General features: G+C 42.2%; 1 protein-coding gene across 2 annotated transcripts in view; it reads left to right on the top strand.

Annotated features, from left to right (window-relative positions):
- The window catches only part of LOC128766000 (interleukin-1 receptor accessory protein-like 1), a 228,151-nt gene that overhangs the window by 193,704 nt on the left and 11,459 nt on the right, over positions 1-22,988 (top strand). For both annotated transcript variants that reach the window (XM_053877321.1, XM_053877311.1), the window contains exons 7-9: positions 8,435-8,567; positions 16,092-16,237; positions 21,122-21,268. In XM_053877321.1, coding sequence (XP_053733296.1) covers positions 8,435-8,567; positions 16,092-16,237; positions 21,122-21,268 — 426 coding nt within the window. The remainder of the gene's footprint in view (positions 1-8,434; positions 8,568-16,091; positions 16,238-21,121; positions 21,269-22,988) is intronic.

Genomic DNA, 22,988 nt, shown 5'->3' with positions numbered 1-22,988 from the left:
CTGGAGAGAGTCTTTCTCTCAGCCTTGCTCACTGAGCTCACTAAGCAGTCCCGATCTTGGCTGTGGATTTGCTGCGCTTGTCCATTTAAGGATTTGATTCCTCCCACCGGCGGTGGAGTGGACAAAGTCAGTATTTGTGCGACAATCTCCAACTATTTTTGTAACAAGAGAAAACTTCCTCCATTCAAACCTCTCAGTCATGTATCATTATCTATTCTTCATTTGGTTCTCCATAAGCTCTGGAAAGATGCCAGTGCTTTTTTTTATTTTCCAGTGATGCTCCCGTGCACTAAATATGCCAACACAGAGGAGTCAAAGTTACAGTCGAACAGGATATTACAGCATTTTATTCAATATTAGATACTATTAGTAGTAATTTAATTAGGGGTGTAACCAGATCCAAAAACTAGTGGATGCAAATGCAACATTTTTTTTAACATTTAGAATGTTGACCTTTCCTTCCAAAGTTCAGCATCATTAGGTTTCTTGTTAAATCCCATTCTAAATTGACTGAATATTTGAACACTCTTCATTCATGATTCTTCATTGATTTTCCAGACAATACAATAAGTCTATTATGTGTGTGTGTGCACTCCTGTTATGCACCAGTGACACCACCCATCTGTCCGTGTGAACACACGCTCTGTGGGGAGCATGGTTGTAAACTAACTAAAGAGATTGCTACGGTTTGAGAGTGGTTTAAATTTGGGGACCTCTGTTGTGTTTCGCTAATGTTTAAATCTGGAAATTAACTGCGACGCTATACAGTTCCTGAAACAGTCAGGTGGCACGGCCAGGTGCTGGGCTTCAAATGTCAACAGCAACATCATAAGGACATGGCTTGTTGCACGCTTCACAAATAGCTTGGCGTCTTCCAGCTCCATGAGAGCGTCGTGTGAACTTAAAGATCCCAATGATCATGTTTTGCAGTAGGGCAGGATGTTCTCCGACATTATCAGTGTTAGCAATTCATCCAAAAACTGATGGAAAGAATCCAATGAAAGATGGGAAAGTGGATGTAGGTTTGTGAGTGGTGTGGTGAAGCCCAGAGATGCCTTTCCATGAGTTCATTCGACTCACGACTTGGACTGTTTATTACATAATAATAGTAATAATAACCTGAATACAGGTGCTGTATGTGTTGCATTGTTGTTGGTTTTTTTGCCTTTCAAAAAAAAAAAAATTATAATATTAGCAATCGAATTGCATCTCCAATAAAATGTGATTTAAAGTCTCCTGACTTCTATGAGTGTATCACAGTGAAGTTACTTCATGTATAACATTATCTAGATATAATATTTATAAACCCCTCCTTAAATGCAGATATTGACCATTCTACAATATTCATAAATTCAGGGATGTGAGGCAAAACTTTGGCTTGGGACGAACTCCAGCAAAGGGGACGCGAGCAGCGTAACTCTGTTTAATATCTTTCTAAAATGGATCCGTCCCATTGCATATTCATATCCCTTCCAATTGATTTAAATAGAATCAGTCAAACTCATCGTGAGACCAGTAATGGATCTGAGCCGATGATATTTTCAAACTTGGTGCTTCCTCCAATTCACATGGCATTTGTCTAATGTATTGTGAAGCACCTTTTAAGTGTTTCATTAAAGTCTAATGAGCCTTTAATTCGGAGAATTCAAGTGTGACTTTCTCCAGCTAGAATATGTAGAAAGCTCGCCCGGGTGGCGGCTGGGACGCAGGGCCGAAAAGTCACCACTTCGATGGTAAAGAACATTGTATTATGAAAACATCAATGCACAGTGTGGGTGTTGATCTTTTTAAATGTCAAGCTCTGTTCCACGGGCTTCAAATTGGTTATTTGCCCAACCTTCAGCTCGCTTGTTTCTCGCGTATATTCCTGTGTAATAGCTTATTTGATTTCCAGACACGGCTGTTTCGCTGCAAAAGTCACAGCGAGCGGATGAAATTGGGATTTCACATCACATCATTGAGCATTTCCTGTTTATGATTGCTGCGTGTTAACATGCTCAGATCATTCATGGAAACTGTGCTGTGCCTCTTGGTTCCTGGTTTACCATCATTAGTCAGGGGGTGTAGCTTCCGCGTGGAGTGATAATGAGATGAGCTCTCAAGTCGGAGTAACTGTGGGGTGTCTCGAAATGCCGTAATGGAGTTTCACAAACAACTTCAAAGTTAAAACAACAAGGAGGGCAATTATGAAATATAATTCCGTTCCATTCAAGTGCGTTGTTCGAGTAAATGCCTTGAAAATCTGGATAATGCGTCGTCACGAATGAGGTTCCCTCAATCTAGAACTCCGCTGTTCTGGAGGCCTTCCCTGGTGAAGCGAGACATCTGTCCACCTTAGGTCTCCTGTCCAGTGACCCGTCCAGGTGGCATCCTGCCTGGATGTCAGAGGACCTTTTCCAAATGAGAACGACAATCTTAAGATGAGTTCAAAATCAACCCAGAACTCCTCCAGCTGTTCTGGAGGCCTTCCCTGGTGAAGCGAGACGCCTGTCCACCTTAGGTCTCTTGTCCAGTGACCCGTCCAGGTGGCATCCTGCCTGGATGTCAGAGGACCTTTTCCAAATGAGAACGACAATCTTAAGATGAGTTCGAAATCAACCCAGAACTCCTCCAGCTGTTCTGGAGGCCTTCCCTGGTGAAGCAAGACACCTGTCCACCTTAGGTCTCTTGTCCAGTGACCCGTCCAGGTGGCATCCTGCCTGGATGTCAGAGGACCTTTTCCAAATGAGAACGACAATCTTAAGATGAGTTCGAAATCAACCCAGAACTCCTCCAGCTGTTCTGGAGGCCTTCCCTGGTGAAGCAAGACACCTGTCCACCTTAGGTCTCTTGTCCAGTGACCCGTCCAGGTGGCATCCTGCCTGGATGTCAGAGGACCTTTTCCAAACGAGAACGACAATCCTAAGATGAGTTCGAAATCTGTCCGCTTCACACAGGTCTGAGTACCATTCTTTAAACTATGAAAGGCAATACAAAACAGCAGCCAGCTCAGTAACAGTGACTTCCCATGCTACTCTGCAGCCAGGTCAACCAATCTCAGTCATTGATCAATAAATTATGGAATGTTGCGAGGAATCCAGCTTCATGCTGCCATGGTTCCACCTTGTCACATCACACGTTACAGGTGTTTTATTGACATTAAAGTGCTAAAATGTGCTGTTTATGTCAATATGTTTTCTTACTACTCTTCTGTTCCCGGAGTGCTGCGCTGCCCATCTGACCGACTGTAGAGGCTACACTGTGATTGGTTGAATGAACTGCAAAGCATCATGGGAACTGTTTAGGTCACCGTATCTGTGCTTCTTTATGCAACTCTGTTCGCATCATGTTGTTGATGACAGTATTGTTTGGTGTACTGTAGCCGTGGAGGACACACAGTTTGTCATCACCATTTCACAGAACCATTCACTAAATAAAAAAAATTAAAAAATGAGAGGCAGTGACAGGCAATGTAATGTTGTTAGTAAGTCATTGTTTGAGTGATGGTATGGCTGTCCAAACCTAATCCTGATCAGTCAGAGCTAAACAAAGCATTCCCTCCTCTTGGGGGGGTTTCCTCTTACAAGTACCTGGGGCTGCCACTGGACAACAGGCTGAGCTGGGTAGGGCCAGAGGAGGATGTACTTTCCGAGAAGGCCGACCACGTTCAGGGTCTGCTCTCAGTTATTAGACCTGTTTTATCTGTCCATTGTGTCTAGTGTTCTCGCTGCTGTGTGTTGCCAACAGGGATATTCCGAGGATAAACGGGCTCAATAAGAAGGCGGGCGCTGTGGTTGGACTGTGCCTGGATTCTGAGAAGAAGGTAGTGGAGCAGAAAATGCTCTCCAAGATCAGGGTGATCCTGTCCAATAAAAACCACAGCTGAACCCAGTCCTGTCCAGCCAGAGAAGTTCTGTCAGCTCCAGACTCCCGGTTCCACAGAGAGAGATCGAAGAACTTGTTAGTCCCTCGGGCCGTCAGACTATACAATGCGCCCACTTCTGGAAGGAGCGGGAGAGCTGAAGTGCATAGGCCTTTTAGTGCCTTCATTTAAATTCAATTTTTATTATTTTCAATTCCTTGTTTTTCAGCAACTATTTATTTGTCTGTTACTACTTGTGTGTTTTAATTCTTCTTAACTCTATTCACAGCCATTTGTGCTTCGAAACCAAACTAAATTATTTCAGTCCAAATAACCTTCAACCCAGTTTTGGTTCAAGACACTAAATGTGTTAGCTCAAGCAGAAGGTTTTTTTCATTTTCATTCCACTTGTCAGGACTCAATAGTTTTAAGTGGCTTGGATGTACTCTCTTATTCCACCACCTGTGATGCATGTGCAGATATCTTGAAGCCGCGCTAGCAATGGTTTGGATCGGGACGTTCTGCAGATAAAGCCATCACTGTCCAGCACCGCAAGCGTTTATAGTTTGTAGACTGTTTATCTTTTCCCACTGAATTCCCCTTTCCCTTCTCCGAAACCATCAGAAATAATCCAATGTATGCCCTTGTTGCTGTTAAGATAAAGAAATGACTGGTCTCCAGTTTCGTCTCAGGCTTATCAGGCGTATTATTCCTCCTCGCTGAAGGGCTTAATTTATTCCAGGCCGATAAAAAAAACCCACTTCTCAATCTGGAGGTGGATTGTTTGGATCTGAAAGGCAAATGCTGATAGATGAAGAGAACATGTATGCGGCTCATTCTGCATGCAGATGTGCCCATGGATGTGATGGGTGATGCCGAGCTGCGTGTGGGAAGGAACTTATTTCTCCATGAGTTGTTCTCCGTCCCTCTGGAGTCTCTCATCTTACAGTGGCATTATCGACATACAGCAGGGCAATTTTAGACTGACATTAGGTAAGTTGTTGAGCGTTACTACAGCCACCTGATTCAAAAAGTGTTTAAAATACTGGATCACAACAGTGATTGTAGACTACAAATGTGAGCAGAATTTTGTGTCTCAGGCTTGGAGCCGCTCAGTCGGTGCAGAGACTGAATCTTTGTGTGTAAGGTGCGGGTGCGCCACATACATACCTGTCAACAGCAGATATTTTGTGCCTTTTTGCCACAGCCACTCTCAAGTGAAATGCGGTTCAAAGCGGACAGTTGAAGTTGAGATGCCAGTCTCTGTTTCTTTTTTCACATTTAATTGTTTCAGAGTTTCATTTACTCAGTATAATATGAAGTTATTGTCAATGTCCTCAGCTACAGACTTTAAGTTGCACTTTTGTAACATCTTAAAATATATACTGTATATATATATTTATCAGTGTTCAAGTTTTCAGAGCTCCATAGGTGGCGCTCTTGGTTTAAAAATGATCTAAGTTTCAATTAAATAATAGTTTGAAGCCAAAGATAATGCAGCAGAAGGTGCCACCTCTTGGCTTGAAAAGTGAACTCAACCCAGACAGTAGTCAGGTGACACTACAGATACACAGCACAGTATGTCACCAGTACGTATCATAGTAAGTACTGTATGAACATCATTTATTGTCCTTAAATTTAGTGCTAGTTGATCCTGTCAACAGTTTTTTTTAACTCCTCTTTAACACTTGCCTCTTGTCTTGTGTTGCTGAACCAAACAAAACCAGAAATGGAAGTCCAGTTGATGGAAGGAGTCATTCTTTTGTCTGTGCAACAGTAAGCTTGTTACGGGAAGTAATGCCGTTCAAAGACTCAAATGAGCTGACTCTTGTTTTCCTGCTGCGGGAAGAGCAACAAATCCTGTCTTAAACCATCATGATAATCTTAAGTGTGGTAGATATTGACTTGGAGACCGTTAATCCAAGAACGAATCGATGTGTTTGTAAGTCAGTGTTGACGTCCAGCGAGTTCGGAAGTCCACCCTCGGCTTGTGTGGGCTTCCGAGACACTCCGGGATACTGAGGTGAGACGTGACTCTCACCTACCAGCCCTCAAGTAGTGAGTGCTTCACATCAGTCTTTGACAGTCACCCGGCTTCACTGTCTTTTCCCCTGTGGCTCCTGATATTCGGTAGCTCTCGCCACCTTCTTGTCCACCTATGGATGTCCGTCTCAGCGCTACGTTTCCTGCTGACGGCTCTTCCTATCGCTCCAAAGTGAAACTGCTTCCGCTCTGTCTGCTCAGCCACCAGAAAGTTTGCTGACATCCTGCGGCTGCTGCAACTGAGAGATACTCGCTGTGAATGAGGCTGAGGGGTGAGAACAGAGTGGACCTCAGAAATCCTCTTCCATGTTGTAGATCAGTCGTCAGGTGACTGCTGTTCTCCTTTGTGTCAGGTTTCACACATAATATGTCATCCATAAGGCTTTTTAGCGTCATCGTCCTGCTGGCCGTTGTGACGCTACAGTGACATCTAGTGGACAAAGGTTGTGAAAGACTGATGTTAGAGTCTGTCTGCACCCTCTGTCCCCAAAATGCAAAACTGCTTTTAAACCCATTCATGGATCACCAAGCCAGATTTCTTCAGTTCCCATCCGGGAGACTGCACTACAGGGCGCCTTTCAACTCTGCAGTATTCAAAGATGATGCCTCAGTGCTTCTGATGTGGACAGATTGCTCATGATAGTGAGCCGGATCACCTTTTTCCATCTTCCTAAACCTGAAAAGACTCTTTCTGGCCCAGACTTTGATGATGGTTTAGCTGCTCTGTCGCAGCAGAAGCCACACACTGGTAGATGGGCCGTCTAGTGTGAGTGAGTGTGTGTGTGAGGAGGAGTCCCTAATCCACAGCAGCCAGACAAGAGGCGAAGGGTTTATCGGTCTCTAGTCACATAGGATATGAGCAAGAAATGAATTGTGCCCCGCAAAAATTCCCCGCTGATGTGAACGGAAGAGGCCGATTCACTCCTTCCGGACTCATCTTCATCCCGCTGTTCTCATGGTTCTTGTCTTCCCTGGACACCACAAACTTCTGCGCTATTTTAATGACACAACCATCCCGGATAATAATGTTGACTTGAGGTTTATCTAATGTTGCCTGGAAGAAATTAAAGTCCTCATTCTTTGTTGTAGTTGTGGAACTCATAAAAAGCTGCAATATTTATGTGGATTCTGACTTAATGAGTTTGGTAGTAGATGTTTTATTTTCAGTCAGAAAGGTTTGCGATAGAACAATAACAAGCACTGTGTCTTCAGAATTCTATTCTTTCTTTCGGGGGGGTTGTGCCTTCATTCTTCTTTATACTTGTTTGTTTCTGCTGCACTCGAAATATAGCGCCACTGATCTGCTTTATATGTAAAATAATTTGAGCTGAATTGAAAAACTGTAGTGATTTCATAGAACCGTGGGTCCTGAGGCAGCTGCCGTGCGGAGCGACTAATTGAAGACATCAATATTTAAACAATGGCGGAGAAAACGCATTTCCTATTTTTGATTTTGACATACTTTGGAAGCAGGTTTTCTGATGGAAATATACGTAGACCCTGGCGCCGGAGTTTCACTTGGAAAACTTTGGCAATTATTAGAAAGTTTTTGGGCTTGAGTAGTTCATGAAATTCCATGTACAGTATTAAAAGAGACAAAAGGCTTCAAGGACACCTGTAAACATCAAATTGTATTTAACCTGCAAACCCTGTATTCTGCCTCATGGCAAGGAAGACATGTCACCCACCAGTCACTTCAATGGGCCGATATAGGCGTGTACATTCCACAGGTGGCTAAAATATTTTGGAGGACAGGAGAGGTAAAAACCACATGCAGCATCTAAATATAGCTAGTTTCTGAATGACATTCATTTTAGCACTATTGTTACTGTATCAAAAAATACAAATACTGAAGAAAATACATCTATTTTTTTGTTTTAACCAGTATTCTGTTGCCGTTATATTCACCAATTAAAAAGGTGGAGGATATATATATAAGGATGTATATTGATTATATATTATTTTTCTGCATATGATGGAACTATATTTAACATTTTCCTCATTTTTATCATTTAAGTCAGAAATGCCTGATCGACGTCACCTTTTATTTATGAAAATCCTTGTTTGAGTCTGTGTCACTGGTAAGTCGAAAGGCAAACAGGTCAAACAAGAGGGATGAAGAGGGATATCCATAGGGAAGTCCATAGTGACAAAACAAACAGGTCTGTCGATGTCTGCGTTGCCAACACGAACGTCACTGCTAGTCCAACATTCATGGCTCATAAACATCTGTGAAATCTGAATTGTGAAAATATAAACTGAGAAATTGCCTTCAAATTCACAAGCTTGTGACAAGTCAACTCACAGCACAGAGCCACATGTTTAAGGCAACGAATATGCCGCCACATCTCACTCCTTCCAAATCCTCCCTCTAAAATATGATCTCTTTTGTTAGACTATCAAATCTTACATTGTCATTCTCCTTCTATTTTATCAGCTGCCTCGCATAGTGACATCAAGATAAGGAGGATGGTTACTTTCTTCTTGCCTCAGTGTTCTGCAGGCGAGTTGCTCACTGAGTTAATGTGATTTTTCTCATGTCTCCTGCAGGCGGTCCTGTCAACCTGACTTGCAGAGCGTTCTTCGGCTACTCCGGTGACGTCAGTCCGCTTATTTACTGGATGAAGGGCGAGAGGTTTATCGAGGATCTGGACGAAGAACGTGTCCAAGAGAGCGACATCAAGTAAGACGGCAACAACACTCCAGTCGCTATGAAATGCTGTCATGGCATCCGTCTTGCATTTGGTTCAGCAGTGAGCAAGCTGGAAGCAGAATATAATGTCCCCTTCATCGAGATATATATATATATATATATATATATATATATATATATATATATATATATATATATATATATATATATATATATATATATATATATATATATAAGTAAAAAAAACTTTCGGGATTGACTTTTCAGGTTTTATTAGTAGTTGTAGTAGTAGGAGTTGTAGTACTACATTTTTCCAAATTAAGGCTGTATTGTATAGTTCCTTATGTTTTTTATATATATATATATATATATATGCAGTTTAATGGTATAAAAATATTTGCCACAAGAAGCCATTTTCCAATTTGAATTACTGATTCAAATGATGGACCCATAGATACATTTAAACAACAAAATATTGTTTATTTTATATCAGTTTGACAATAGCACAATAAATCACAATGTTGGCTATATTGATGTTTTTATATCACCTTATTTAAACTCAATCTCTTTTAATGTCTTGAAAATATTTGTATAACAATTTCTATTTTATAAGAGTTTTAAGTCCATTCAGAGTAGTGGAAACCCTGGCCATTGTGTAGTGAAAAACATCCCTGAACAAAGGCAAAGAGATGCTTTTGTTTGCTTTTGTTCAGGGATTCCTCCATGTTTGTTGCTATTGTTATCATCCTAGCTGCCACGTGTCTTGTGCATCAGTGTGATCAGTGGACCAGGAACTCCTGCACTTACAAAGGTTCCCTGTTGTCTGGAGAGCAAAGTGTTAAATTATATATATATATATATATGTATATTTACTTTCATCTCTGAACAGAACACAGACTTGTAAGTGTAGTTTCGGTCTTTGCAGCAAATGTTGTCTAATGACAAGAATGAAAAGGTTAACCGTAAGCAGCGTCTCAAGCCTGGGAGGACAGTCAGTGGACTAGTCAATGACCTGGCATTTGGAGAGGTCTCCATTAGCCGGCTAGCTGCTCTTGAGCAGCAGCGCTTGCCTCAGCGTAGGACAGCGAGCCAATTAGAGGCGGCTGCATGTCAGGGAGGCTTGGCAGGTGATAATAAAGCGGGGAAGTGTGCTTCTGTGCCGTAGCCAAATGAGCCACCAAGCCAAGAGATCAGCACCTTTAGCTGCGCCGAAGTGCACATACAGAGAGACGGAGGCGCGCGGGAGCATCATTTTTGTTTGTCTTCTTATTTTCCTTCCCACTTGACTGCGCCAGTTAAAACCGGCTCCCTGACATCATTGCATGAGCTCTTAGCTTTGAAATGGAAATTAATCACTCGGGAGTGCTCCCCAAAGGGCCGGCTGTAATACATGAAATGGATCTTTTGGCACCATGTTTCACCACGGAGATCCTGGGTTGATATTGAAATACAAAAAAATAATTGCTCCTCTGCAGCCAGACTTCATGGTTCTCGGAGGTGAAGTTGCAGAGTGGAATACAAACATCACGGTGATCCTGCAGGAGTTCCACTAGACTTTAATCCATGATGCCGGAGCTTGCAGCGTGGAACTGTGCGTGGACTGCTTATTAGCCTTGCATACAGATTGTCTGGCGCTGTGGTGCAACCTTGCACTTTTAGATCCAACACAGGAGATTGTGAGTGAGTGCATGCAGCCTGCAGTCAGAAAGTGCTACCTAGTTAAGTCACTGTTTTTAAACTCCTGCATGGAGTCAATGAGTAAAGGAAATGGAATTTGAATTTGTTTATTTTTGTTTTGTAGAATAATAACAATACAATACAAATTTAACAATACACCAAAACATAAACAGGACATGTGTTTCATTCTGTGTCAGTAGCTATGGAAAAAAAAATAGATATATTAATCCAAACAACACAAATGGATTCCAGAAACATCACACGATACAATGTGATGTCATCACCAAAACAGGTGACTCAATGAGATTGTGCTGATGGAAATTTTAAGGATCCTTATGATTTTTATTTATTTATTTATTTATTTATTTGCCCCTCTTAACAGTTACAGTATGTAATGTGGACCCTTCAGAAATTTAGTTCCCCTCTCAGTTTCAATCAATTGCTCTTTCACTTGGCATAAAGTAAAGTATACTAAATACATGAACAAAGCCAACAAAACGCCTGAGATGGTTGCACACTGCAAAATGTTGTTTTAAGAAACTGAGTAAAATGCAGTAAATACATAAGTGAACACATCAGTGAATGAATGAGTAAATCATTGGGCTCAGCCAATATATTCACACAAGCATTTTTCCAGTGAGACTTCTGATGTTTTTATGGTTTATGCACCTTATGTTAAAATCATTTCATTGTTGTTGTAGAGGCTGAACACTGCATTGATTGTTGCACTGAGAAGATAATAATCTGGAGGACGTGGACATAGTTGAGCAACATTATCACGAATGGTGCAGATGTCCATTTTGTCTCTTATATGTGTTTTCTCTCAAACGCATGGAGGGGTTTATCAATGAGTTTCCGGTGTGTGTCTGTGTGAATCTGGTGGATATGCATTTATGCATTCCATGCGACAGACCCGCAACCTGTCCAACACACAACCAGTGAAAAAGCTGCTAAAAATGAAGGAATGACAAAGCTCATCCAGTCATCTATATCATTCAGAGCGACTGAATGATGCCTGTAAAATTCATAACGGAGACCAACTGCTTCTCCACAATTCATTTTCCTAAATTCTGTGTTTACAATGACAAATATAAAGGAAGAAAATGGCACCTGAAACACAAAAGTACCAGCCAAAATAAAGATAGGTATAAATAAAATGCATGACAATATGTTAAAGAAACGGAATTTATCAAAATACAAAACACAAGAATTGAAACGAGAATAATAAATGTAAGGAACAAAATCATCTGCATGGTTAAAGGCATTGTTTCATAACCAGACAACTGCAATTTATCTTGTTGCAGCTGCTGAAAATCAGTTAAATGTGAGGACACGTTTCTGCCACACAGCTCGATTTTGAGGAAAGGACGAGGCATTTTCAAGCCCGTTTTACAGCAGGTGGTTGCTACACTTCTCCAGGACTCTCTTCTCAAGAGAGGGAACTGTCCCACCAGCTGGAGAATGAGGTTGTTGTCGACGCCCTGTCGCGAGCTGCAGCTATCAAGCCATCTCCCGGTTCTTCAAATCGCCTCACTTTTTCTAAAGTTGTGTTGCCTTTATTTAGCTTTTCTCTCCGGCTCGATGAGTTTCGTCTATTTTTGTTGCGTTTTTTCTTCAGTCGCCATCTAATTTTTCACACTACCTGTCAGATACCGATGAGTGTGGTCATGCTTGATGGTTCCATTTTTCTGAAACAACCACCTAAATCTATTTGTCTTCCTTATACACTCACCCACACATGAACTTGGCGATGATGGATAACAGCGGTCTGGACTGGAAAAATGCCTAATGTAAAGAAAGATTTCTTCCCTTTCTCACAAGCACCAACGGTGGCGCAGGAATGACGTATGAGCGCTGCGTCTAGGGGACAGATATTTAGGCTTCAGTCGTGTTTTCTTTTATTCATGGATGACTAGAACTTGAATGGAGAAGGATGGTGTCAGTAAACGCTGGCAGGAATCAGGATAAAAGACAGAATTCCTTTCACATCCACAGACCTTAACACAGGTTATTTTCAAATGGCGTGCATTGTTAAACCTCCCCTGCTCACCCACTTTCTCATAATGACTTTTGATGGAGCGGCTACTTCATGTAGCAACAAAGATATTACCTTTAATGGTTTTTCATTTTTGCATGGTCGAAAAAAATTAATAGTTTTTTTTTTTTTTATGTGCTGCGAGCAGATTATAAGCCTTTGCTGTCAGGTAAGCCAGCGCCATATATTGCAGCTCGTCTTTACTCCTAAGAGGTGTCCTTTTGTCTGCACATTAATCCTCCACTGAGGAGCACAGTGCAGCACCTGAATACATCCTGATTCAACACTGTTTGCTTCGTAAAACAAGAAACACTAATACACATTAATGTTTTGAGGAAATCATATATCATACAAATGTTGCCAGCTGAGTTGTGGGTCAACCCGGAGACCTAACCTCTGGGACTCTCGAAAGGATTTGGCTCTCCTCGCTGACGGTGTCATCGGAAAGCCACTCTGGGTGAAAGGCACAGCTGTTTGTGGGGCTTTGAATAACCTCAGTTGCTACATGTGGAATCAAAGGAGCTGCATCCCATGGCTTACCTGACTCCAACCTCTGTCCTACTCAAAAGGCGAGGCATGTGCTTTAATTGAAATCCTGATATGTCAAGATGCAGCATTAAATGCCGCCTTCGGTGTCAGCATGGGACACAAAGTCCACTTTCCCAACGCCAATATACAGTGGTACCTTGGTTCTTGACCACAATCCGTTCCAGACAATGAATGGAAAAAGAAATAATGGGTTCCAAGCCTTAACATAGGCTTTTGTAGGAGTGAATGTAGAGTGTCTGCTGCAGGTGGCTGTTCGTCTATGTGTGTGGCCGCTGCATGTGGGAGGGGTTGCCGAGTGAGTGAGGTCTCTCCAGAAGTGAAGAGGTGCCCGGTGCGTGTCCAGCTCTGAATGTGCGCTTCTGTGCAGTTTGGCTGTGACAAAGTCATAAACCAAGTCACGCTCTGTCCCAGACTCGCCTCATCCCTGTCCCAGCTCCAGCCCACAACAGGACATCAAACCCTGGAGTGAGCGCTCCAGCACCTCCCCTGTGACACTCTACCACGGTCCAGTGTGGAGACAGGAAAGGTTTTACACCTCAATATGAAGACAAAACAGTCAGTAAATGTAGCTAACAGGACACGTCTGCGTACAGAGGCTGCGCTATACACAATGACAAAGCGCGTCGTGGGTCAGCTGATCGGTCCGCGCACGTTATGTTTTTTCTGGCTTTTTTCGGGGCCATTCGAGTTCTGGATTTTCGTTCGAAATCCGAAGCAAAAAAAACTCGAAATTGTTGTTCACACTTCGATTTGTTTGTGAATGTTGTGAATTCCGGGACGTTCGAAAACCGAAAAACGGCGTATGACCACTGTAAAACGCCATAGGAGTGAGAATGTGTTGACCTGAGACTGTGACTAGTTCAAACTACTTAAAGCACAGATCTACACTCATCTGACTGTGACTACAGTAGCACCACACACTTCAGATCAGAGGTGGGGAATTAAATTTGCTAAGGGGCCAGGTTATATATTGTGACCGTTGACAGTTTCATTTAAATCACATTCCATTTAAAGACTCTCCATGTGTCTCATAGATTTCAAAATCTACTTTCAATTCTGATCTATTTTAAGGGACAAAAATACTCCTGAAACAGCCAACAAAAAGAAGAAAGAAAAATAATCAAATGAGAAAGTTGTGTTTCAGTTGCATCATAATGGATTAAAATAAACAATGCACAAGACAACAACGTCAGAGACAACAACAATGTCAGTTTTATCCTCCGCCTCCAGGAGGGCCACATAAATACAGTCAAAGGGCTGCATTTGGCCCCCGGGCCGCACTTTGCCCAGGTCTGGCCTAGATGCACACGTATACACCAGCAAATACACTCAGCATTATAACTGCTTGTTTGCTGGATCCCGCTAAACGCTCAGAGATACAGTGATATGTTCAATGTGTTTTTATAAGTTGGAAATGAATCACACAAAAGCATGCTGCAACGGGGAGTGAGTGGGAAGACTACCATGGCTGCTCAGTCAGTCACTCAGATTTTGCTGCTGATTTTTGCTGTGAAGCTGCCATCAGCTATGGTTCTGGAACAACATGACTTGAATAAAGGATCTGTACAAGTAGCTTGTAAAAAATAGTGTCTGTTCTTTGCCTAAAAACTATGTCTATATATAGATAGATAGATGGATGGATGGATGGATAGATGATACATGGATGGATGTTAGATTGATAGATAGATTGCGGGAATTGTTTGAAATTGCGTTAACAATAGCTGTGATCGCAACATCACAATTCCCTGGAGGAATTTAGAAGTTTTGGACAACGCACTTGTCAATTGGCTGTAAAGCTGAATCAAAGATGAGGCATTATCAAGCAGATTTCTCATACTGCCTATCTAAACTACCTATGTTTTTTTGGTCATTTAAGCCTGCAACCTGGCAACCTCATGAATATACCAAGTTTTACCAATTCATGAGGTTGCCAGGTTTCATTTGGCTAAACGGAAAATCCATGTCAACTACAATGAAATTGTCGTTTTTGTTTTTTTTAACCAAAAAAGTCTGCAGTATCCGCACTAAAGTTCCAGTAATTGGTCTGACATCACAAAGGTTGTCAAAGACTTTGTGGATGCATTTAGTTCAAAAATTGTCGTCACCATCAAACTCCCCTTTTGTGTTGACTTTTGGAAACTCTTTCTTCGGCTAAAATGAGCTGAATCAGTTCCCCCTCTAATAAAAAACGCCCGGCCTGTAGCCTGCCACGCTGTCGTCTTAGATGAAAAAGCTGCGACTCCGGAATATTAATAGGCTCTTGGAAGAAGTAGTTGGGTTGAAAAGTGCTTAGTTTGTTTAATAGTAGAAAAGATACTCTGACATGTTGAAGGTTTGTGTCATCTCATCCTGGTGGGTTGTTAGCGTCGTCAGCGTTTCTATTCTTGCTGCTCTTTCTCACCGTCGTTTCAACTGGACAGCTGCTGTTAATGAAAGGGAGGCTTTTTGGCTAATGAACAGGCCCCTGTCAAGTTAAAATAACCATCCCGGTGTCACCACGTCCGTTCTCCACTGGGACACAAACCTGGTTACGAGGTGTTTATGTCCAACTGATGGCCCAGTGTAGCTTGGCACAGAACCGATGGGAATAGGTCATAGTGGAAAGGACTTCAAAAGTGATCATGTAAAATGAAGTCTTGTTTTGAGGTGCGTGCCGTGAGGAACAAACCACGTGACCAGGGGAAAGTCAGACTTCCTTCCATGTATGAGGTTTTGGCTATAGCTCATGAATATTACAGCATTCATGTATCGAGTTTTTCTGTCACTACACTCAGTATACAGGTAACATCTGTCTTATAATCGGTTCCGACCAACCGGTCGTAAGTCAGATTGGACGTAAGTCGAATGCCATTCAAAATGGCCGACGCGAGGGTTATAGGTGCTACTGTAGTGGTAGATGGCTGTGTGAGAGTGAGATGCTGGGATACTGTGCTGCCGTAACTGTCGTACGCGTTGCCGTGCTGCTACGTGCTGCAGTGCCAGACATTGAAAAAAAAAAAAAGCATCTGCCCTGTGTGGTCATAAGAACGGGTGGATGTAAAGCTCAAGCTGTTCGAAAGTCGGATGTTGCTTGTACTCAACTTATCACTATGTCACTATGTCTCGCAATGATTTATTTGATCAGTTATTCCATTCATTGTTCACAGTTCTGAAGGGTTACTCATTGTCTGATGCGGCGCATATGCAATGTTCTGTTCAGAACGACCAAAGGCTAAACTGAGTCTGTTGCCGTGGTTAGGTTTTGTTTTTTTGAGGTTCAGCAAAGGCTTCATGGTTCTTCTCTTCATTTGCAGGGTGATCCGCGAACACTTGGGAGAGCAAGAGGTGTCCATCTCACTCACCATTGACTCCTTGGAAGAGAGCGACTTGGGAAACTACTCCTGCTACGTGGAGAACGGGAACGGAAGACGGCAAGCCAACATCCATCTTTCCAAGAAAGGTGACTCAAATCAAACCACTCACTAGTCGTGTGCCGTATGATGACATTAGATCGGGGAGGATGTAATGCCACACCTACCTACTGTTGCGAGCCACACGTCTTTGTCAAAGATGACATTTTAAAGGGATATAATGATACACTTTTCAAGGAAAAAAGAGTCACATATTATTCAGTATATCATTTGTGGGGAAATGGGGAAAAAGCCTCAGCATGAAAAAGGAAGTAGTAAAAGGTAGTGCACCTCAATCTTTGAGGAAAGGATATGCAACATTTGGAATGTGTTTAAATGGTGAGAATTTTTGGAAAATCTTTAGGAAGTACGAACATTTTCACCTTCACAACACTAATACAATGCTGATATATGATTTTATTGTGCTGTCCGCAAGTGGACAGTAGCCCAAACGTGGCTGCCCTCCACTTACACTCAGTAACCACTAGCTCAGAGGTGGGCACGGTGTTGTTTTCATTTCTGTCGCCCTCCAAAAGGTATTTTTTTCATTCATTAGTTACAAATTAATAAAAAGTGAATATGTCTACCCATTTTGTCAAAGCTATTGATGATTGTATTGAAATGTTACGTGAAATTAGATGAGCATTTTTTGTCCCTCAAAATAAATAAATAAATAATGTTGGGGAAAAATGCCTCGTAATGAAACCCATTTTTTTATGATTTTTGTCGCCACTATATTCACACTTCAAAGGATCTTCTCATATTTATGACCCGTAATGACAAATAATATGTCTATAAATTGAAGCAAGTATATCATAAAACTACTATTTCACATTTACTACTTTTTTCTTACTGGATAATATCTTCCCAGAAAACTAAGTTTAAATCAGGACTCAAGATATTGCTTATGATCTTTGTCTCAAATCAATCAAAATGATCTTTTTTCCCTCCAAAACGTTTGTCCTTCTCCATGACAGTGCTCAAACATTTCCCTCCCACTCTATTTATCAACAAAAGGAGGTTGAATATATCACGCTCCACTCTTTTTATCAACTTAATAAACGTCAGTGATGTTAACAGGTGGGACACTGACAGACAAAACAGACACTGACCAGTTGTATTTCGCTTGGAGCCAGAGTGAAAAGTGGGTCACCGAGGTAGATGATTCATCCAACAAAGGCCTGAAGAAAAATCCATGATCGTCTGAAGAGAAAGTACTTGGAGGTTTCTATCCCCGACACGATGTTGGATTGTTTGACAGTGACCTCACCCAAAAGACACTAATCCACTTTTGATCTCCAGCACATTTTCAGATTTCCTCTCACACAACTCATGTACCCTACTGTCTCCAAGCAAACATGTTTTTTTTTTGACTGTTTAAATAGATTCCGTGATGATTTTGACTGGTTATATAAGCGAGATTTTTGCGAGGCAGTGAGGAGGGGGGAGTCTCTGTAGCCTTAAAGTTGTCAGTGTGGAATACATTAACATATTAATACATCTCTCCTCTCTTTTAAGCTCACAGCTTTGGATCCTGCTTTGATGGCAGCCCAGTTTTCTTCCGTGCACCATATTAGAAGAGGGAAGAATCTGGAATGTTGGCTGGTTCCTCACAGCATTCATAAGAAGTCCATCCTGTTCCCATCCTTCCCTTCATGTATGACGCGGTGCAGTCGACGTCTGTGTTTCCATGTTTGCCACAGATGTCTCCTGATGCTGTGAAAGTAGCTCACTGGATATGGCTCTCTTTGCATGAGAGCATCTTTGTTCCCACCGCTGCTCACATCAAGACCCTTGAAATTCAGCGGCATCAATCAGAATATTTGGTATTAGCCTAAAGAACCATCCTCATTTCCTCTCGTCGGAAAGTTGTGTTGCGGCAGACAAACTTTTTCTTACCTGACGTGAAAAATAGAGTCGTTTTTGTAGTAGACCGTAAATATATGCAGCAGAAAAATTATTTATTTACACTAAAGATCCTTTGAGAAATGGAGAAAATATACACAAAAGTGCTTCATAGCTCAATTAGAATTCACTGCAACTTACTGGTTGTAAAACTACATTTATATTTCATGCTCCATCAAGTTTGTTTGCTAAAATGTGTTTTGTGACTTGGGGTGGGAATTTAAATTTACCAAGGGGCCACTCAATGTTCAAAATCCAGAACAAGGTAAGGACAAAAAAAATTAAGGATGTTTAATTTTTCCATAAAATTAGTAGAAAAGAAGATTTAAATGAATGGTGACAAATATGTCAAATATGTCAAATGCAAAACACATTCAAAGCATTAATTAAACTAAAATGACATATAGTATTTCATAGTCATATGGCATTTCCAATGGAAAATTAATAGCTACCAAAAAAAACTGATGAAAAGAAATAAAAATACTTTAACAGATGCCACTGATAAATATATGAAGATAAACACAACTGGCATTTTTGAGTTTCTGTCAGTTCTCTTGAGGTTACACGCAAATACACTGAAAGGGCCCCATGTGGCCCCTGACCACATCTGGTCTGGACAAATATGCCCAGACTCCCCTCTTCCCAGAAACCCACAGTTTTCTGGGTGGAATGCCAACCAATCCTAGGTCTACTGGTGGGCCCAGTTCCACTTCCTCCAGGTGGAGCAGTGAGGCATCTTGGTGCCCAAGGAACTTCAAGAGGCTCCTCTAGTTTTTAAGTTCACACCCTAACTATGAATCCGAATTCAGTCTGTAGCCAAATGTGAGAGCCTAGAACTTTGGACCTGTAAATCCAAATCTTAGCCTCATAGCTCAGCTCTGTCTTCATCAAGACGGACTACCTGAAGATACAGCACTGATCCATCTGCTGGTCACATTCTTCTTCATTCTATTTATTTAGCAGGAAATCATTCCCAGCGTGACCTTCTGCCCTAAAACAGAGGTGCCTCACTGAATCACAAAAAGCAGCAAAGTTTTAAACACAGTTCAAGCTGTGGGCCAAACTAAACTTGGATTTACTGAACAGGCCATTAAAGGACATTTTTAGCATAAAGCATCAGAATAAGAATCAAATTTATTGCCATGGTCGGTGGGGATCCCACCAACTAGGGAAGTGTTTTGGAATAAAATAAAATAAAATAAAATAAAATAAACAACAAGAAGAAGCTGTTCCTGTGACGGGAGGTTCTGGTCTGGATGGACCGTAGCCTCCTGCCAGAGGGAAGAGGAACAAACAGTCCATGTCCAGGGTGAGAAGGGTCAGCTCTGATCCCACCTGCACGTCTCTGGGCCCCATGCCTGTAGTCAGTCTGTGGTTCACAGTATAAATACATGTGGATTACAACCAATATTTGTTTCTGTTTGTCATTCACCGACAACATCAGTCTTTCTGTCTTCACAGAAAGTCATTGAGTGTCACATGTAAAGTTGGAGAGTGTGAAGTACGAAGCCTCACACTTCGGTTTGGTTTGCTGATGGTCTAGGTCTGTCCAGAGTTTTGGCTGAAGGTCATCTTCTCCTGCGCCGGCCTGATGAAGCGTTATACGCCGGGCTCGTTAGCTCTCCAGACCATCATCACTCATCATGGGAGCTGTCTGCTTGATGGCCGCCGCATCAGGGCGGCCGCCTTGTACCCCAGCGAGGTTAAAAATATGTTGATGGATGGTGATGCGCTTCGTTCTCCGTCTTTTTTTTTTTCCTTCTTCACTTGCCTGTGTGTAGAACAGACATTTGCTGTTGTCCATTAGACGGCCAATGAAGGTTGACCACCTCTGAGTCTGTGAGGCATAGCTGTGACAAGGTCTTCCACCACCAGTGGTGGAGCAACAAAAGAATACTGTAAACAATTAGAATACCAGAGAGATGAGTGGAGAAATGTTTTGAAAAAAAAAAACAGAGCTGACAACCTTTGAGAAAACCTTGAATGGTTGGGGTTTGTCTTCACACCTTTATATTGAAGCACAAAATACATAGGTTGTAATATGCTATTTTAATGCACAAAAAAATGATGTTGTATCTAGTATCTAGTTCCTAGTTGAAACTTCATGCTCTCGCCCAGGTCTAGCTGTTGGACCAGTCGGTTTGAAATCTAGCCAAAGGGCGGTTTTCTTTGTTGTGGCCGCCTGCTGAGTGGGAGCATCACGCTCAGATTTCATTGGACCTTCCTGCTGTCATTTAAAACTGCAGGGTTTTCAGGATCGCTGGAGTGAATTTGGACGTCAAGTCTAACACGCTATAACCATAACGTTGATATCGCCTCAAACCCGGGCACCACAAATGAATGAATTGAAAACAGCGCATGAAATATCTCAAATCCTTCATCTACATATGTAAATCAATTTGTCCTGTACTGTTTGAACTGAAGGGTTTTGTCACATCTGTAGTGACTTACAGCGTTGAGCTGACTGTGTTCAGATGCTTTCCCTCCCCGCTTGCATCAACAGGCCTTGGCCCCCCATGAGTGAAGTACAGCAGCTTCCTATGAGCTCCCAAAGTCCACTGCTGAGAAGAGATGTCACATGCAATAAACTGAGATTTAGCTTCTGGACTGTCCCCGGATAACTTCTTTCATTTTTGCTTCAGAATTTCAGCGGTACTTCCTGCTCTCTCAGGGGCACTGTTGGAAAAGTGTGTCTTAAAATTGCATCAACGTATCAGAGTTCAGTCCTGGGGGTTGACCAAACACCTTTATGAAACCGAATGAACTCTCTACATAAAATGTTGCTGTTTTTCTTTGAAAACACCTTGTAATAGTTAAGGGATGGGGCGAGAGAGATAAAACTGCTCCTCGTGCTGACATGGTATTTGTATACGCCAAACAAAAGCCAGGAATTGAATCTATAATGCAGTTTATGTTTCTTTCCACAAGCAGCAAACCTTTTTTTCCTCTGTGCGATGGTGCCCTGATGCTTTCTGCTCCCAGGCCTCCAAAGTGATGCTATTTTTTTCTTTTTTGTTTTGCCTCTTTAGCGGAGCTGATGTACACCGTGGAGCTAGCTGGGGGTCTTGGCGCCATCCTGATGCTGCTGATCTGCCTGGTGACACTATACAAGTGCTATCGGATAGAGCTCATGCTCTTTTACCGGAACCATTTTGGAAGCGAAGACCTTGATGGAGGTGAGATCAGACAGTGATGAACGTACCATGTGGAGTTTACTCAACAAATGCAATTATTGAAACAGTAAACCTGGACCCATTGACCAAGGTCCTTTCATATTTTTATCCCCTCCTTGAGTCCCTCAGGAAGAACATTTTAGTATCACTTACAAAAGGAGCTTTGTTTATTTGCTTCATGACATCTCGATTGTTGTTATCGATGTGTTTCTTTTTCTGTATGTTTTCTTTTGCTAATTCCCTCAATGGGTCTGTGGTTTACTGCAGTCTTTCCTGTCAACTTGGGGTGAGAGTTTCACAGTGTTCCCCCTTGGAATTTTGTTCCCTGACAACCCGCTCGTGTGGGGTCAACATACCAGCATACCCTTTCGCGTACAGCTACACAACCAGTCATACAATCCCCAACTTACTCACACAAACACCATAGACTAAGGGTGCAGGTTCACTCCAAATCCAGAAGTTGGGATTGAACCTATATATTGGACAAAGCTGTGGTTAAATGGATCAGATGCGCCATGCTTCCGCTGACACCTCGGTGTGTCATCGCGATCAGACATTTCCATGAAAGTCACTTCCCACCGCTGAGTTGGGTCCTCTGGCCTCAGGGTGTTTCAGAGCTCTGACTTTAAAAGGCAGCTGCGAGGCACTGGCTTTAAAAGACAGCGGGCAACCGTCAAAGTGTCTGGGCCTTGAACTTAATTCCAAACAGCAATTGTCTCCTTTAATTGTAGCACCTGAGCAAGTGCTTTGTGAGAGACACAGATTTTCAATTTGCGCTGCCGTACAGGGGATCAGGTTCAATAAGACACAGCACACTGCCTCCGGAGCTCTCATGAGACCTTTGATACTTTCCACCACAGCGCGGTCGATTGCATCACTTCGACCTCACACAGATCACCAGTCACATGCTCACCTTGTCCACTCTCACTGAACTGCCTGAATCAAAGTACATCACTCAAATGCAGCGCATGTCACTTATTCTGTACCACCGTCATGAAATCGAAACCTGTATTCTCTCACTTCATGTCCACACATTGATATTTTTCAGCTCATTGAAGCTCAAATCAGATCTTCCTCCAATGGTCTTGGGGAAACGTCACGACAACCAAGAAATTGAACTGCTCCAAGTCCTACTTCCAGTAGGACCTACTAGATCAGACATGAGCAAACTATGGCCCGGGGGCCACATGTGGCCCGTTAAACGTTTTAATCCAGCCCGCCCAACTTCAAAAAAATAAAATCAATAAACCTTGTTAATGTTTTATTTTCCATACAATTCTGATGTTTTCCCACGAGATGTCGCACTGTCGATACATTGGCTTGGTTGAGGTGAAGCGTTGGCCTGTCACCGTATTTTACGCACTTTAAGCCGCACCGGAATATATGCAGCACCCACAAAAATTAAGGTGGAAAATTGGTTTTGTTCATAATAGCAAAGGCCAGCAAACATGAGCCTGGGGGCGAGTTTTTCAAAGAATATATGGTGGAGACAGCAGGTATTTTGTGCCCGGAGAGCAAAGACAAATTTGAGAAAATCAGTTTAGCACGACGGACAGTGACTCGCCGTGAGTCAAAAAAAAGCAACGACGTCAAAGACAGGACTCAGCTCCTCATTTTTATCCGGGTATCAACAACACTTTTGAAATAACGGAAGAGTTTTTGACAATGGAGTCCCTGAAAGGACAAACACGGGAAGAGGACTTGTTTGACCGGGTGTCATCGA

This window comes from Synchiropus splendidus, chromosome 1, assembly GCF_027744825.2.
Source record: "Synchiropus splendidus isolate RoL2022-P1 chromosome 1, RoL_Sspl_1.0, whole genome shotgun sequence".
Classification (NCBI taxonomy): domain Eukaryota; kingdom Metazoa; phylum Chordata; class Actinopteri; order Syngnathiformes; family Callionymidae; genus Synchiropus; species Synchiropus splendidus.
The sequence above is the reverse complement of the archived record's forward strand: the minus strand, read 5'-3'. Positions and strand labels throughout refer to the sequence as shown.